Genomic DNA, 18,065 nt, shown 5'->3' with positions numbered 1-18,065 from the left:
GGTTTTCCCACTAAAGAAAAGCAAATCAAACAGTGATGTAATGTTCATTTACGAATGGGTTACACAAGTTTAATATCTCAGTGATGGTCGTAAACACTCCACATGATGTGGTCTAGTTCAAAAGTGCCACAGATGTTGGTAATGAAGTAGCCATGGCGGTTGTTTGCTTTTGTAGCCGATGTCTTTTTATTTCTTCTTTCATGTGGTTTTGTTCACACATATTTAAAGCTTCTAGATTAGTGGTTTAGCACTCTAAGAGCTATTTTAAGTAAGCAGTTTATTCATTATGAGAAGCAGGATGTCTACCGAAAGATGCTTTTTGTAGACCACCTCACTTTTTGGAGGAAAGGAAATGAGATCAGAAAATGCTAATGAAATATCACTAATTTTGCTCCTATGAAATATTGATGGCAGCAGAAGAGCATCTTTATTGGCGTCAGCTACAGTTGCTAATAGGCAGTTTTATTGGCGTTATGCGTAAGGCAGAGTGTTGCCAGGGAATATTCCTGGCATTTGCTGCTGCAGCTGGTGGATCATTAGTCATAATATAGCAGTGAAAGACCTCACTGGACAAACAAAGCTCCTCTGTGCTTCTGCCCACATGTCAACAAACACTGACTTGTGTTTCTTTTAGAGATGCAGCGGTGTGTCGGCCACTTGGATATAGCTGCAGATTTTTTGATCAAATTAAAAAAAATTATAAATATAACAGGCTGTGTGTGAAGGCACTGAATTGTATTATATATTTTGCTTAATCCAGCCTTTTTCTCTGGGTCACATTATGAAATAGACAATTATATTATATTATATTATATTATATTATATTATATTATATTCATTTTCTTTTCGGCTTAGTTATTTTATTAATCTGGGGTCGCCACAGTGGAATGAACCGCCAACTTATCCAGCATATGTTTGCTGCTCTAAAATAAGTTCTTTTTTAATGTTTGGGTAAAAAAAAACTATTTTCAACCATTGAACACAATATATTTTATTTTAGGAAAGTTTTTGGAAATATTTATAATATTTTGGAACAGTAAATATGTCAGACTAAATAATTCAAACAAATCATTGACTTCTGCTATGTTTGTTAGTTTCAAAAGCACAAATTTATTTACAACACATAAAACACATAAAAACTTTACATGTACCTTAGGAACGATATAACAGAAAATGTTAGCTGTTTTAAAACTTCGACTTTTTCAAACTACAGTAAACCTTGAAACTGGTTATCATCCCATGCCTAATCCAATCCATGTTCACTGAAAATGTTTTGTCCATTGTTAAAATGAGAGACATTTTTATAAATATCAGTCTTGGAATTAAAATTCTACCTCTTCTTTTGTAGTTTCTTTATTTGATATGAAATATTTAATATTTTTTTCCTGAATTATTTGATGAACAGAAGTTTAATATTTATAATTACTGCTTTTATATGACATAAAAATATTCTGTGAAAGTTTACTGTCACTTAATAAATACACCTTTGCTGAATAAAACTATTAATTTCTTCTTATTGACTCGAATTTTTCAACACTACTTTACATATTTGTATCTGTTGATGGACACAATCAGCCATATTTGATTTTAAATACATACAAATAATGGTCAAGTTGTCTTATAATTAGAGATGCTCGATTGTGGGAAAAAGTATTATTTAAAATGGATTATCAGTGTCTTATGACCAAAACATTTTTAATGAACAAGTAAAAACATTTGCTATTATATCTAAGAGCAATTCCATATAAATGTCCACCTTGCAATGAAAAGAAATCACACCAAAATAGTGAAACCCTTTCTGGGATTTTGGCTTGTATTTTACAGTACTGTAAAAATACTTAAAAATGTCTCTCTCAATGTTTTTAAACAATTATATTTGATTTACCAAAGTCACACAAGAGCCAATTTCACATCTGTCACTTTTTTGGTCACATAAATAACATGTTTATTTATTAAAATATAAAAAATGTTTATTGATTGATATTTTTCTGATCCCATAAAACTGTGGTTAGTAGTTTTAGAAAATATAATCAGATGTTTCTGTATAAACAGATGTTTCAAAACAATGTACTTGCTCTGTGTATTTGTTTTACATTTTTACTGCAAATGTCACCTCCATAACGCTGGAATTCCTCCTATATATTTCCAAGATTTTAAAGTAAATTCACAATTCTCAATACCAAAGCAAAATGGGACAAAGTGTAAAACAAAAAGTCCTCACATTTATGGAAAAGAATAATAAAATACAACTGAAACAAACAATCTTCACTGTCAGAATGAAGCGTGATTAGTTTGAGTCATTCAGTTAAGAACACTGAGCGATTTTATATTTGTCTTTTTGTTGTTTGATTTAATAATGACAACGCACTGTCACTTTAAGAGCTGCATAGTTCTGATTTACGGTCACACTATACTTTTCGTTTTTAACCTTTTATGTTCATTTATAAAAACATTTACAAAGCAAAAAATGCAGCGTTAACCCAACACAAATCAATTAAGTTAACGTAACACTTTTAACAAATTTATGTGGATTGAACATAAAAAAATTAAGTTGTCCCAATGAAATCTCAAGAGTTGTGTTGTTTCAGCTCATTTTACATAAGTAGTTTGAACAACCAAAAAAGAAATATTTTTTTGAGTGAAGGGTTTATGTAAATCATCACTAAGCACATATTTTTACATCTGTTGAGAATTTAGATGCAGCTTAAGCCAAAAGATGACTTAACATGTCAGTGTTCTGCTCGTTTCTGAGGCTGGACACATGCAACAGCTCACACGTTCTCTTTCGTCTTTTAAATAACATGATTGAAACTTATACACTTCAGTAAAGTGAGCACGTCCCATGCGGCGAGTCACGTTACATGATACACGGTGAAACTCAGCTTTGCAGATGAAAGAATGCCGACTGCTGAAAAGAGGGCGGTATTTGACACTATAATTGTTTAATCTTGATTAATGTTTATTTTTCATAATCATTGAAAGCCAAAAGTTTCAGTCTAGTCATGTTTAATTTTAATAATCATCATGTTAAAATTGATGTAATTACTCATAATGTACAAAAACCTAGCCCTAGCCTTAGTTATCATAATAATTATATATCCTCATTTCAGTCCAAATCTAAAACTGAAGTCTTCTAAAAGCGAAATGCAGTTATTAGCTGGGACTGTAGGACAGCAGCCTCTATTGTAGCAGAGACAATCAGCTCTATTGTGTCTTCTGGGCTTGTGTTTGAATGTCTAATAAAAACGCTGAGGTCAAACCTTAGGTCATCCACTCATGACACATTGTGTTGTTTGGCTCATACCTTCTGGTGATTGCTTTTCCAGTCCCTACATCACAGCATTGTTTCCTTTCTCAGCGCGAGACCTGAGTAATGCGTCCTTGCGCAACAAGTGTCATGGTGACTCAGTCCAGCTTGATATATTCATGTCCTCAGTTTAAGCTTAAAAACGGGTATTTTTGCTTTACGATACAATCCAGTCAAACTTTAAGGCTGTATTTAGATACTTCAATATTGTGTTTGTTCTGAGAGTTTCTTTGTTTGTTGCATAAATATCTTGTTTGTTTTCACACATTATTAAACTCAGATTACAGCAGATGGATAAGTTCTAGTTCCATCCACATGTATATTATTTGTCAAGTCCTCTTTAAAAAAAAAAAGCACTTTTACTGGACAAGAGGAGATTAAATTGTCAAGACCTGCTTGTAATATTTAACTATCAAACTTAGATCTTTAATTAATGACATAATCTAGGAAGTGACATCATGGGCAAACAACAAAAGCAAACGTTCTGTTGTTGTGTTTGTTGGTTGGATTTATTGTACATTAAGCCATCAAGTTTAATAAAATTGTAGAAATCACCACTGTAAAAGATGCTGGGTTCCACAATTCCTTCATGTTGTCCCAACACAAATCGATTAAGTTAACTTACTCGTTTTTACAAATTTAAGTGCATTTAACGTAAAGCAATGAAGTTGGTTTTATTCTTTTGGGTTCTTTTATTCTGGTGTAGTTCACCCAGTTTGATAAAATTATTAGGGATGTCCCGATCAGGTTTTTTTTGCCCTCGAGTCCAAGTCATTTGATTTTGAGTATCTGCCGATACCGAAACCCGATCCGATACTTCTATAATACATAAATAGAATAAAGAAGAGCTAAGAAACAGATCCAGGATGTTCCTTATTTTTTATTTAACACACCTTATTTTTTAACATTCAACAACTCTGTTAACAAACAGGGGACTTCTGTGAGGTAGCTTGAACAATCAAGTAATAAATAACATCAATTCTTCACTTGTAGACTTTAGTGTAACAGTAAATATTTTTTAAAAATCTAATATAAAAACAAATAGCTCCTCAACTTAAAACACCCGCCAGGCTTGTTTACATTGTTTACAGGTTTACATATCTCACAGTTTGCTATGGTAATGTTGTTGTCATCAACTTTATAATACCTCCAGACCGCAGACAAATTCATGCTTTCCACTTCAACTGCTTCCGTGTTCTACTTTGCCAGCATTTAACCAATAGTGTCTCTGCAACAGTGATGTCATGCCGCACACGTTTCTGTGTGAAGTCAAGAACGAGGTCTAAACTCTGTGTCACCTGCTTAACCATAGATGTATACATATAAATTTTAGTCCTGATCAGGAGGTAACGTCCGATTCCAATCGAGTCTGAAACCAAACCAATCCAATCCAATCACGTGACCGGATCTGGACATCTATAAAAATTACTGAAATTTGTAATATTATAAGAATGTTATGATATTGTTAAACAAATGATCAGTATCTAAGTTTCCATTTACCTATTTTTATGCTAATTCAGGAATATCGAAGAAAAGAAAAATGCTTCATATAATCTGAAAGATGTGTATAAATTTTGAAATAGTTTTTTTTTTGTTCAAATTAAATTTTATTCCATAAGAAAAATGTGCAGAAACTACAATGGAATCACATTTAATTTAAGTTACAGCATTCAAATGGGCAAGATGGGATACATTAATGAACAAACCAGTGGACCAGCTACATTGCACAACATCTGAAATGTTGTTTTTTCCATTTCAAAAATCCAAAGTCCAAGTCTGGTTTCTCTTGAGTTTTTTTTTTTTTTTTTTTTTCTTCACTTTCGCCAACTGGTGAAGTTTTTTTTTCCGTGCCGCTGTCGCCACTGGCTTGCATGGTTTGGGATGTGTAGAGCTGCACATCGATGGATTTGCTCTTCAGTGTTTGGACTCTCAGTAGTGATTATTAAACCACACTGAACTGAGCTAAACTGAACTGAACTTTAAACACTACAAACTGAACTACACTGTTCCAATTTACTATGACCTTTTATGTGAAGCTGCTTTGAAAAAATCTACATTGTAAAAGCGCTGTACAAATAAAGGTGAATTGAAAATTGAATTAAATCTTTAAATAAGGTTCAGTGTTATTACCTTCCAGCTGCACTTCCAAATATCAGTCTTTTTTTGGGTTTCATCTTCTGAGGCGTAAAAAAAGTCATTTATTATAAAAGAAAAGAAAACAAATTATAACAAATTCCATTTTTCTTGTTTGATATTTGGCACCAGTTTATCAGGAAGTGATGGTTTTGTTCTCTTTTATTCATCTGATCGAAACTTTATTCGAACATGTTTTATGTGATATTCCAGTTTTGTGCATAAATCTAATTCGCATCTTTGGATGATAACACTGTTAGTGAGACCTTACACTATATTTCAGTTATGTCAGGTGTCCTGATCTTGGTTTATTTGATTTATCCATCAGTAGTACATTTAGTTTAAGAAAAGTATAAAAACCTGTCATTTATTATCAAAATGTCATAATATAGTTGAATGAATTAAACAAAATTGGTTCTATTTTAATGATCTAGATGCAAAGTGTAAAGCCCATGGCCAAAAGCATTAAGGACATGTCCGTATCCACTTTTGCTATTTTAAAGACGAAAATATATGGTTTGCGCCCCGGTGCATGGTCTAACAGGGTTGTGCTTATTCTCTTAATGAGTTATGGGTGTGTTTTGAGCATAACATCTGATGCATACATCTCCAAAACCCGACAGGTGGACAAATCTAAACTTGTTTTAATTAAAACAAATATTAATATGCATATAATAAATAATACTACTAATAATAATAACATTATACAAATGCAAATTATACAATTATACAAATGCGAATAAACTGAAAAAAGCCCCCCAAGGTCAAGAAGGCATGGAATTTTACTGAAAATTACTGTTGCGCTGGTCTGAAAATAACAACAAATCGCGCCATACATGTCTTACGCCTTATTGCACCAGGTGTATGTTTGGTCCCTATGTTTCAAATAGTTAATCAAACTTTTTATTTTCATCCTGTTAGTATAGCATTCTCTTGATAATCAAATTATAACTGATAAAGGTTTGAGTTGTAACCTTTTCTGTAAACACCACCAGCGTGTTCACTTCAGAGATACAAAGTTCAAAATCTGCATAACTAGAAGCAACCCTGAAAGTGGATTACATTCATAATGTCAAAACCCAAAGGAAAAACTATTAGCTTTGACATGGAAACACTTGATTTGCACAAGAGGATATTAAATATGTTGCGCTAGCCTCCAGATCCTGCATCCAGACTTCAGTTTCAGTCGCGTCCATTGTTCATTGGAGAAAGCGGAGCGGGTCAGCGGAGCTGTGTGAAGACCCTCAGGGGGAGAATTAGCCAGCAGCCTCCTACAGTTTCTTTACTTCCTGCAGACCGTGGCCGTGTTACGCTTCAGTCTCACAGGCTCCTGCGCCGGGCCTCTCAGGATGACAAACACCTCCGTCAAGCTGAGAAAGTCCCTGAGGGCCTTTTCATTCACAGACGTACAATAACAGAGCCGAGGGGTGAATAACTCCCAGTAAATGCATTCCCCTCCCACAGGGCCACAGATGGGAAGTGCTGTGTGTTACTGGAGCATCGTGGCGAGACGGTGAGGTTTAGAGTCTGTGGCTCACGTAACGGTGAATCACTGTGTAAACACAACTGCCGTGTGTTATTGAATGTCTGCCATTGCATTCTGTCAGATCAGTCTACTCGTATCCAGTGGTACTTTCATCTTAGGCGCTCTGCCAGTGCGATCTGCTTTAAGTGGGAGGCATTTTCCCACATGATGGATTGGACTGATGTAAGAAGCGAGTTTCCTCTTTGGCTAAAAAAGGACCATGGGAAGTTTTGACGGGAGAAACTCTTGAGCAAATAGAGCGTCTGTCTGCACCCAGCGGAGTTATCTGAAGTGCTGAAAAGTCTTTTGCTTTAATCAGTGTATTTTTGTCATGCTGCACTTAAGTTTAGTAATATGGGGCTTTTTTGTTGTTCGTTTATGTGGAAATACATGAAAAATACAATGTATCCGGAAAGTATTCATAGCACTTCACTTTTTCCAAATTTTTTTACAGCCGTATTCCAAAATAGGTTAAAATTACTTTATTTCCTCACAATTCTACACGTATGTACTTTTTCAAATTTTTTTCACTTTTTTTCACTTTTTTTTTCACATTTTCACAAAAAAAACCCTGAAAAATTACATGTACATAAGTATTTACAGCCTTTGCTCAATACTGTGTTGATGCACCTTTAGCAGCAATTACAGCCTCAAGTCTTTTTGAATATGATGCCACAAGCTTGGCACACCTGTCTTTGGGAATTTTTGCCCATTCCTCTTTGCAGCACCTCTTAAGCTCTATCAGGTTGAATGGGAAGTGACAGTGTACAGTCATTTTCAGATCTCTCCTGAGATGTTCAATAGGATTTGGTCTGGGCTCTGGCTCGGCCACTCAAGAACATTCACAAGTTGTTGTGAAGCCACTCCACCATGCTTTGGGTCATTGTCCTGCTGGAAGATGAACCATTGCCCCAGTCTAAGGTTAAGAGCACTCTGAATCAGGTTTTCATTCAGGATATCTCTGTAGATTGCTGCATTCATCTTTCCCTCTATCCCGACTAGTCTTCCAGTTTCTGCTGCTGAAAAACATTCCCACAGCATAATGCTGCCACCACCATGCTTCACTGTAGGGATGGTATTAGCCTGGTTTTGAGCGGTGCCTGGTTTTCTCCAAACATGAAGCCTGGCATTCACTCCAAAGAGTTCAATTTTAGTCTCATCAGACCAGAGAATTTAGTTTCCTAAATCGCATGCCTTTTGGCAAATTCCAGGTAGGGAGTGGCTTCCGTCTGGCCACTCTACCATTCAGGCCTGATTGGTGGATTGCTGCACAGATGGTTGTCCTTCTGTAAGGTTCTTCTCTCTCCACAGAAGAACACTGGAGCTCAGACAGAGTGATTAGATGGCCGGCCAGCTCTAGGAAGAGTCCTGGTGGTTCCAAACATCTTCCACATACAGATCATAGAGGCCACTGTACTCATTAGAACTTTCAGAGCAGTAAAAAAATGTTCTGCTACCTTCCCCAGCCTTGTGCCTCAAGACAATCCTGTCTCGGAGGTCTACAGACAATTTTGTCTCTGTGCTTGGTTTGTGCTCTGACGTGCACTGTCAACCCTGGGACCTTATGTAGACCGGTGTATGCCTTTTCAAATCATGTCCAATCAACTGAATTTACCACAGGTGAACTCCAATTAAGCCCCTGAAACATCTCAAGAATGATCAGTGGAAACAGTATGTACCAGAGCTCAATTTAGAGCTTCACGGCAAAGGCTGTGAATACTGATGTACATGTGATTTTTCAGGTTTTTTATTTTTAATAAATTTGCAACAATTTCAAAAAAGCTTTTTCATATTGTCATTATGGGGTATTGTGTGAAGAATTTTGAGGAAATAAATTAATTTAATCTATTTTAGACTAAAGCTGTAACATAAAAAAAGGTGGAAAAAGTAAAGCGCTATGAATACTTTCCGGATCCATTGTACAGGTAGTTCATGCAAGAATTCATCACTTTTATTATTGCTGTGGTTTGGGGAACCATACATCGCCAGGGATGCAATTAAAGTCATTGCTGTTCTCTAATATATATTTGAATTCACTTTTAATAATTAATATTTAAGGCAAGAGAATAAAATGGGAAATTTTATTTCTCATAAAATTGCTCAAGAAGAAAGAAACTCATAAAGGTTTAAAACCACACGAGGCAGTGTAAACGATGAGATAATTTTCAGTTTTAGGTGAACTTTCCCTTTAATGTGGCCACTTATGTCACGTGCAGTTCATCTGTCTAATGCTTATAAGCCTGTCGTGCATGTTTGTGTAAGACAAGCTTGTTTGACTTGCTCCATGCATTGCAATAACAATGTTGCAGTTTAAAATGAAAGTCCAACATTTAACATATATCATAGATGCAGTAAACCGAACTCCAGTTTAGTCTAAATATGCTGTTGGTTTACTCTATACAGCAAAGACTCAGCTGTGCACCATGAGCTCAACAGGAAATGCACTCATATCTTAAAAATGAAGTTGTCACTCACACCCTTTCAAAGCCTGCAGTGTACATCTGGACCTGCTCGGAGTCTGTACATTTCTATTATTTGGAAGTGCAAATTCCATTAATGTTGATGTGGGTGGAAGGAGCTCGTGGAGATGGACGGTGAGCGCAGGCAAGCATGTGGAACTGATTTTGCCCAATTCTCCAGCGAGACATGAAGTCCTCCGCGCTGTGCCTGGGAAAGTGTATAAGAGGAACTAGTGTATGTAATTGTGTGTTTTCCCAATCGGAGTGCCTACATGAAAATGGTACTAATTATAGCGCCGTTATTTTACAGTAAATAAAAGTAATTCCCTTGGATGGCGTTCACGCTCTGTTCGCCGGCTGTTTGCTATTAGCTCAAATGCACTGATGTCGATGAGTTCACCCATTGAGCTCCACAGTATGGCATGTAGTTTTAACACTAAAGGTGGGAAGAGAGGGTTAATTGTAAATAAATTGATTCACCCAAATGTTTGAGTTATTTTTCTCCCAGAATCAATAGTTATTCATATTAAATTGTTTTATTTTATGTCATCATGCTACTCGGTCACACGAGCAGCCCAACTAATTGATAATAGCATTCGTTGACAACAATTTAGTTCAGTTCATCTTTATTTGTATAGTGCTATTTTGCTATGTAGATTTAGTTCTAGTTTTTACAATCTAGTTCTAGTAAATTGAAAATGTGTCAATCCAATTTTCATAGTTGAAGTTCAGTTAATTCAGTTCAGTGTGGTTTAATTTTTACTGCTGAAAGTCCAAACACTGAAGAGCAAATCCATTGTTGCGTAGCTCCACAAGTTTCAAACCAAGGCAGCCAGTGGCGACAGTGGTGAGGAACTTCACCAATTGATGAAAGTGAAGGAAAAAAACCTTGAGAGAAACCAGGCTCAGTTAAGCATGACCATTTTTCATCTGGCTCATATTTAAAAAAAATTGTTGTTAAGTTTTTGGAATTATTAAAATTGTTGATTTTAAATGTACTTCAAAACAGTATTAAAGGGATAGTTCTCCCTAAAATAATTCTGTCATCGTTTACTCTTCACTTGTTCACTTGTATTTAAGTGTCTTTACTCTGTAGAACACAAAAACATTTAGTAGTTTAGCACAATTTACCCGATTTGTAAATCTAATTGAATTTACGTCCAGTGTGCAATGCAATGTGGGCAATGTTAGCTGTTGAAGTACGTACTTTGAATTTTTTTCGAAAGGGTAGGCAATCACAGTATCTTTGGAATACATGTTTCAACATACTATGACTTAGTACAGTAGTTATTCAAAATAAATAGTTTTGACCGAAACAAGGTATTTAATTAACTGTCTATAGGTAAATGTTAATATTTGTATTTGCAGCAGTTTTGATATTCCTGGAATGAAAGATGTAGGACTGTTGTGCATTTTATTTTAATTTAATTTCAGTTCCTTTGCAAACCCAATTTCATGTAGAAAGTGATTTCATGTTGAGAATGAAAATGCATGTGTATATTGTGTCTGTGTAACTCTTAAAGTGACCGTGTCCTATATTCCTGCTGCCAACTGTGCACAAACAAAAGACAAAAGCAAAATCTTTTTAATAAATAAATACAAAATGTTTTGGTGATATGGCCCCACTAGGGCTGGACGATATGGCAAAAATTTATATCACGATAAATTTCTTCATTTCGGTCGATAGGTTATAATTCCGAAATCGATATGGACAATATTAAAAAGCCAGGAAAAAACTGCCTAGATGTCTGTACCCACAAATGTCTGCAAACTACACACACACACACACACATATATATATATATATATATATATATATATATATATATATATATATATATATATATATATATATATATATATATATATATATATATATATATATATATATATATATATATATATATATATATATATATATGACATCCACATCGTATAAAAACATAGAAAAATAATAATAATTATAATAATAAAAAAATCAAGAAGAGTATAGGCTACATTAATATTTGCAATAGAAAAGAGTTGTTTAAGTAGATTCATAGTTCTAGTTGCTTTTCATCTTGAACATCCTTTAAGGGTTCTATCTGTCTATTTATATTTGTGTATAATTACCCAATTAAATTAAAAGGTTTAACATAAAATATTTCTTATATATTTTATATAGTCTATTTATATAGAAAAAAATTTGATATATATTTGATATTATTTTATATAACACATTTTCATTATTTAACAGATTTAATACCTCTATTAATCGCATTCTTTCTATTTCATCAGCTTTGCAAAACCAGATTCCTGCTAAATATGTTTGTGAATTGAATTTTGTAAGTTTGCACGAGTGCTATATGCCAGCATGCACCGGGTTTATGTGTATGTTAGTGTTAATTTAGGTGTTTATGCGAGGATCGAGTATATGCAAGAATCGAGTTGTACGCGCATGTGTTAATCTGGGTGTTTATGCAAGGATCATGTTTATATCTACGTGCGTGTGTATGCATGCATCAAGTTTTATGTACGTGTTATGTATGTGTTGATAAGCGAAGTTTGATTTAAATCCTACATGGCGCCTCATAGCCATCTGTGTTTGCTTCATTGCCTTCTCTTCTGACATCACAGGTTTGAAGCTGCAGAGCACCGAAACTATAAGTTTATCGAAACTTAACAAGCCGAACCACTTTCACTTCACTGCATTAGTCTTTCCTCTCTTGTCAACTATTTTGTCTGCATTCTTACTTGAGGAAGCTTGTTCATTCACATCTGTATTCAGGGCACTCATTTTGTAGCTAAAACTTTCTGCGACGGAGCTTAACCAACTGCTGAGCACTGGCAGCGTGTCTGTTATCACGCAAGTGACATCACGCTGACATTCAGTGACAAGTGATTAGATTTTATACAAGTATAAGATTTTATATATATAATAAAATGTATATATATGCAAATTTATAATGAAATACCAGAAATGGGTTTAAAAATCATATCACCGTTATTGAAAAAAAATATACCGCGATGTATATTCATATCGACTTATTGTCTAGCCCTAGGCCCCACTAATAATTCTTTTATATAATCATGACTATAATATTGACCAAACAAATCATGATTATGATTTTTTTTTCTGATGATCGTGCGGCCCTAGAAAGATATCATTTTTATAAATATAACTCATACAATATGTATAGTCTGTTTGATTTATCTCAATCAGTTGGTGTTATTTTGTCTAAAATGTCACATTTTATATTTTATAAATAATATTTTGAATCATCTATTAACCTTTTCTTCCTTCAGGGTGTCTGCTGGGTCCTAAAAAAAGTCTTAAAAATTCTTAAATTTCCAAAACAGGGTGGGGTCAAGTCAGAGCACTCAGGCTCTGCGTTGGTTGGAGAAATTTCAAATTGAACCAAAACAAACGATTACAATTTAAGATTGGCAATGAAAATTCTGGAAATGCAACCTGCAGAACCTGGCAATTACAAAAATTTATAAAAAAAAGTCCAGAATAAAAATGTAGGTCTTAAAAAGTCTTAAATTCACTGAAATATTGTTTCGTGGGTCTTAAATTATTTTAAACAGATATTCATTTTGCTTTGCCCAAGTAAAGCTACATATCAGGCCGACATCCATTCAATGACCAACAATACATCTCAATAAATATTTAAGTTTTTGTTGCAAAGTGATACAATTCAAAACAGCTGTTTGACATTTTTACAACAAATTCCCAAATTAAATTCCCTAACCATGAAAAAACTAAAAACAATTACAGGATTCCTCATGATAATACTGGGCCATTAGAAAAAACCTTAGTCTTTAATCTTGAATAAGTGTAAAATTTAATTCCTAATGGTCTTAAAAGGGTATTAAAGGTCTTAAATTTGACTTGATGAAACCTGCAGAAACCCTGTTCTTTAATCAAAGTATTTCAAACAATATAAAAAAGTCAGTATCACACTCAATTCTGACATCTTTTTCTATTTGAATATGCTTTTAACTGCTTTTTAGTGCAACTTTGTTCATCTTTAGTCTCCTGTTTTATTAGGTTTATACTAAAGAATTCAAGCTGAGTTTAATAAATAATAGTTTTTTAGTATAAAAAAAAATGTGTATACTTGTGTAGGTTTGTTTTTTTATTTATTTTAGATGATTTAAGGAATAATTGTTTGGTAGAATTTTTTGTTAATTTTGACTCTATATAAATGATTTGATACCATAATTTGATACTATATAAATCCAGTAAATTCAAGGAAACTGGGAATGTTCAAGTGTTTTCCATAGCTGTATTTTATTTCAAATTGGTTTTAGTAATAGTTTAAATACAACAACCCTCTTTCAGTCCATTTAATGCTGAGCAAACATTTCTCTCAAGCACTATTGACTATTCTGCAATGATTTATTACACAGCTAAAGCTTTTCCGTAGATGATTCATTGGTATTACATCATACATGACTGACTGGAGACTTTTCTGTCGCCTTTTCAGATACAGAATGCCGATGACGTCTTGATCACACCGCTGGAGAAGTTTCGCAAAGAGCAGATCGGAGCGGCCAAAGTAAGTTCTTAGAGGCCCATTGTGAGTTAATGTTGTACGTGTCAGCGGAAAGTAATTTTTACCTATGCCACGACAGGATCCTATACGGTCAGTATAGGTCTGTGAAACCCTGCAGGAAGGGGGGAAATTGCAAACACCTGTTGAAGAAGAGAGCAGTTAAAGTATAGCCAGATACTGTAATGGGACATTTAACAACATGAAACGGTCCGAGGGCACGTTTTTAAGCAGACTCTGGTTAAAGCTTGACTCTTTCGAGGAGATTAGCTTGTTGTGCTGCTGATCTGTGAATGTGACCCTTCAGCTGGAGCTCTGCCTGCTGAGCTCAAACATTCAGAGCAAGAAAAGAAAAGAAAAAAACACTCCATGCCTTATTTGGGTGTATTGGCCCAATGCTTTTTAGAAGGAACTCGCTCAACTTAGACATTGAGACGTGATGGAGGCCAAAGGGAACGGCAGTCCGGCTGTTTAACCTCCTGCAGATGTGTGTATGTGTGTTCAAAGCAAAACGCTCAACGTCTCAGTCTCACAGTCAACTTCAAATCTGAAAATGTTAGAAATGAAAAAAAATATTTAGATATTGTAAATGTTTGTAAATGTTTGCATGTTTTGTAAAATCATCTTCTATGGTTTGTTTTTGAAAGAAATATCTCTCCAAAGCTGAATTTATTTGATCCATAGTAGGGATGCACCGATCCCCATAATTGGATCGGATATCAGTTCGAGACTGTATTTTTTGCTGGATCGGATTTCGGCCAGCTGGTACCGATCCAAATCCGATCTTGCGCATGCACTATATTTTATGTAATTTATAAGCCAACAAAAGCCATGAAGGTAGCCTATTATAAGGCACTAGAAAGTTGTCATGTAGGCAGAGGTCGCGTTAGACTTTCTCTTTGTCTGTCATTTTGAAGGAGAGGGTTGTAAAAATTCCGTCATAACCTATTACTGCCCGTCATTAAATTAGCATATTGTCTAATCGCTTTTTTTCCATTCATATTTTAATCATGAACTTGCACAACGAGCATATAGGCTAAATTATTCATTTATTTATTTGACAAATGTACAAAAACTCCATCAAATATATTGTTCAACAGTTTCATGTGTTTTTTTTTTTTTTTTTTGCAGTGGAGGGAATTGAAATACGACCATTTGTGCCTGAACACAAGCAGATATAAACAACAATATATTATAAAATATAATTCCGACTAATATAAGAACATAACTTGAAATATAATTCAGACGATGTTCTGTAGGACTATTTGCCTTAACTCATATCTTCCTCCTGGTCCGCGTCGACCTGAACTGGGTGCTTGCCTGTGCGTAATCAAACGCATCAAGGGAGACTGATGCAGAGGCAATTGTCATTAAATTCTGTGTCTTTGCCTCGGAAAGTCGACTTCTCGTGACAGTTTTAATTTTGTTCTGGAGGCTGAAGCCGCATTCTGCTGCCACACTGGAGACCGGAATTACTAGCGCCACTTCAGCCAGCGTTTTGTAGTCAGGAAACATTTCTCCTAAGGAAGTGATAAGAAATTTGCAGGATTCTCTGAATGTGGGATTTCCCGATCCTGCAAGCACTCGTTTTTTTCTTTGTTCTTCATCGTCCACTGCATCACTTCCTCTTTTTTTTTACCCTTAAAAATAATATCACAACTATTTGGCCGTTTAAAGAAACTTCTCACACTCAGCTGCCGTGACTTTTTTGCAACTGTATGCAGCGGTGACAAAGAGGAGACAAAACAAGACAATTACTAATTAATGAGGGCAATCGCTATCAGCTGGACAGGAGTGGGAAGAACAGTTATCTACACATTATATGCCCTCAGCATAATCCGTCAAAATGAAGGATCACCTTCAGATTTTTCCGTCACTGCTGAAAAAAATCCGTCATTGACATAAAATATTCGGTTAACGCGATCTCTGCATGTAGGATACTATATCCCAAATGTTCTGAAGCCATTCTACAGTTTATTGTGAAGCACAGATGAATATTCAAGTGGTTAAATTCATGTTCACTTCAGCACATCTCTCCGCTGCGCCTGTCAATCATTTTCCATTCATTCACAAATCAAACTGCGTTTTTATGACAACACAAAGAACTTTCTCCAAGACTATTTGTTCCTATTAGTTTAAATAATCAGTATAGAAATGCATTTAGTTTTGCCTTAAATGGGTTCATTTTGACCTGCATTTGCGACCTGTTTGTAAATCATGTTGTGCTGTCTGTAAGATCAGAAGATCGCATTCGCAACACACACAAAGTAGGCCTATCTGAAATTACAAATTTGAAAAGGCTCAATAATACATGATACCGGAGGGCTGTGCACTGTCTCTGTGATGCATCAAGCGCTATTCACGCACCGGCTGTGCAGACGCGGCATGCACTGCTCCGTAAAATAAATCTTTTTTTTATATTTATTTTTTTAGAGGTTTTCATCTTTATTGGGATAGGACAGAGGAGATTTTACAGACAGAAAAGTGTGGGGAGCAGAGATAGGGGAAGGATCGGCAAAGGACCTCAAGCCGGGATTCAAACTCGGGTCGCCATACTAAACACTAGGCTATTGGCGCCGACAGTAAAATTATTCTTACAATATTTTACAATTTCTGTTCTCTCATCCTTCCGACTGAGTTTATTTTTCCGAGGGGAATACTTTAAGTGCTGTAAATAGTTTGTAAAGCCTGGCTCATAGTGGTCAAAATACTTGATTAAATTAATAAAAGTGAAACGGACGGGCGCAATATGGATTGTCATTATTATTTATTATTTAGGCTGATTAGTGTCAGTAGAGGTAGCCTATTACAGGTTTCAAAGAAAAATCTTAATATTAAAAAAATAAAGCTGGATCACAACAGATCAATGTCATAACCAATCCTCAAATAATGTAGCCTAGCTTACAGCACATATCATGGTTTTACTTAGGTAGTGTCATCTGTCATATACAGTAGGCTTATAGGTCTGTTATTTTTACTAAAGAAGGTATATTAATCGAGTTTATCACCAGAACTATAGAAACTGTATTATGCTTCCAAAAAAAAAAAACATGCCACAGTATCAGGAACTGATCTGTATCGGTCGATACTCAGAGTTTTCGGATTAAGATCAGATCGGTTGCAAAAAAATGGTATCAGTGCATCCCTTATCAATAAGACACTATATAATAGGCACCTATTTCAACATTAATTGCCAAATGCGGGTAGATTTCAGCAGTGGCAGGTTATGCAGACACTCCCACTAGCCACTTTGGCTGGTTGAAAATAATTTTTAAATTGCCAGTGCTGGCTAGTCACTAAAGATTAGAATTATAGTTTATGACCTTTTGTCACTATGTGTGCATTTGTGATCTTAGAATCGAGAAGCAGCACGACTAACTGTTAAAATAACTGTTCGTGTGAGCAATAGAAACAGGTGAATACCCATTGAAAGGATGATCGAAGCAACCATGCCTGGAAACGCAACTGGTGCGACAAAAAGCAATGCTCGTGGACGCACCGTCCTGCTGCTTTCAAGAGCACAAGATTTTTTGCAAGCAGTAGCAGTTGCCACTTTCGCTTTAACCATTCTTTGAACAGTTATTAATGTTAAGCGTTTAATAATTGTGATTGAAAACAGTGCCATTGATACAGTATAATAAACATTTGTACCACAATATTCATAAGGATTTATTTACAATTTAGATGTTGGCAGTACATCAATATTGTATATGTTTCAGTGTCTTGGAAATCATATTGTGTCATTGTTACGCAATACATCAATAATCTATATCAGCCTTTGTCATTCAAAGATAATATTTTCCCCAGTAAGCGACTGTATATCCATCTTTTAAAGAGCCCTGAACAGAATTAGCACACATTCCTCGAGAGAATGATGTCATCTCCAGCCTGCAGATGTACACAGAAACTGGACTAAGCATGGCAGAATGAGATTCCTCCAGTTTGTTGTTTGGCGAGCTCAGTCTGCGGTTCAGACGTGGTGTCCATTAGAGGGTCATGGGAAAGGTTGAGCTGATGTCAAACAGGAAAAACAAACAGCTTTAAACTGGTTTCATTTGCAGTCTCCAGAAAGCCATTCTCAGTGCTGGAGGTCTGCAGCGCAA

The 18,065-nt window shown here is 35.3% G+C and overlaps 1 protein-coding gene across 2 annotated transcripts in view; it reads left to right on the top strand.

Moving 5' to 3' along the window:
• The window catches only part of arhgap42a (Rho GTPase activating protein 42a), a 63,608-nt gene that overhangs the window by 9,210 nt on the left and 36,333 nt on the right, over positions 1-18,065 (top strand). For both annotated transcript variants that reach the window (XM_056446125.1, XM_056446126.1), the window contains exon 4: positions 13,897-13,968. In XM_056446125.1, coding sequence (XP_056302100.1) covers positions 13,897-13,968 — 72 coding nt within the window. The remainder of the gene's footprint in view (positions 1-13,896; positions 13,969-18,065) is intronic.

This window comes from Danio aesculapii, chromosome 21 (assembly GCF_903798145.1).
Source record: "Danio aesculapii chromosome 21, fDanAes4.1, whole genome shotgun sequence".
Taxonomy (NCBI): domain Eukaryota; kingdom Metazoa; phylum Chordata; class Actinopteri; order Cypriniformes; family Danionidae; genus Danio; species Danio aesculapii.
Note: the sequence above shows the minus strand (reverse complement) of the source record. Positions and strands in the feature narration are given on the sequence as shown.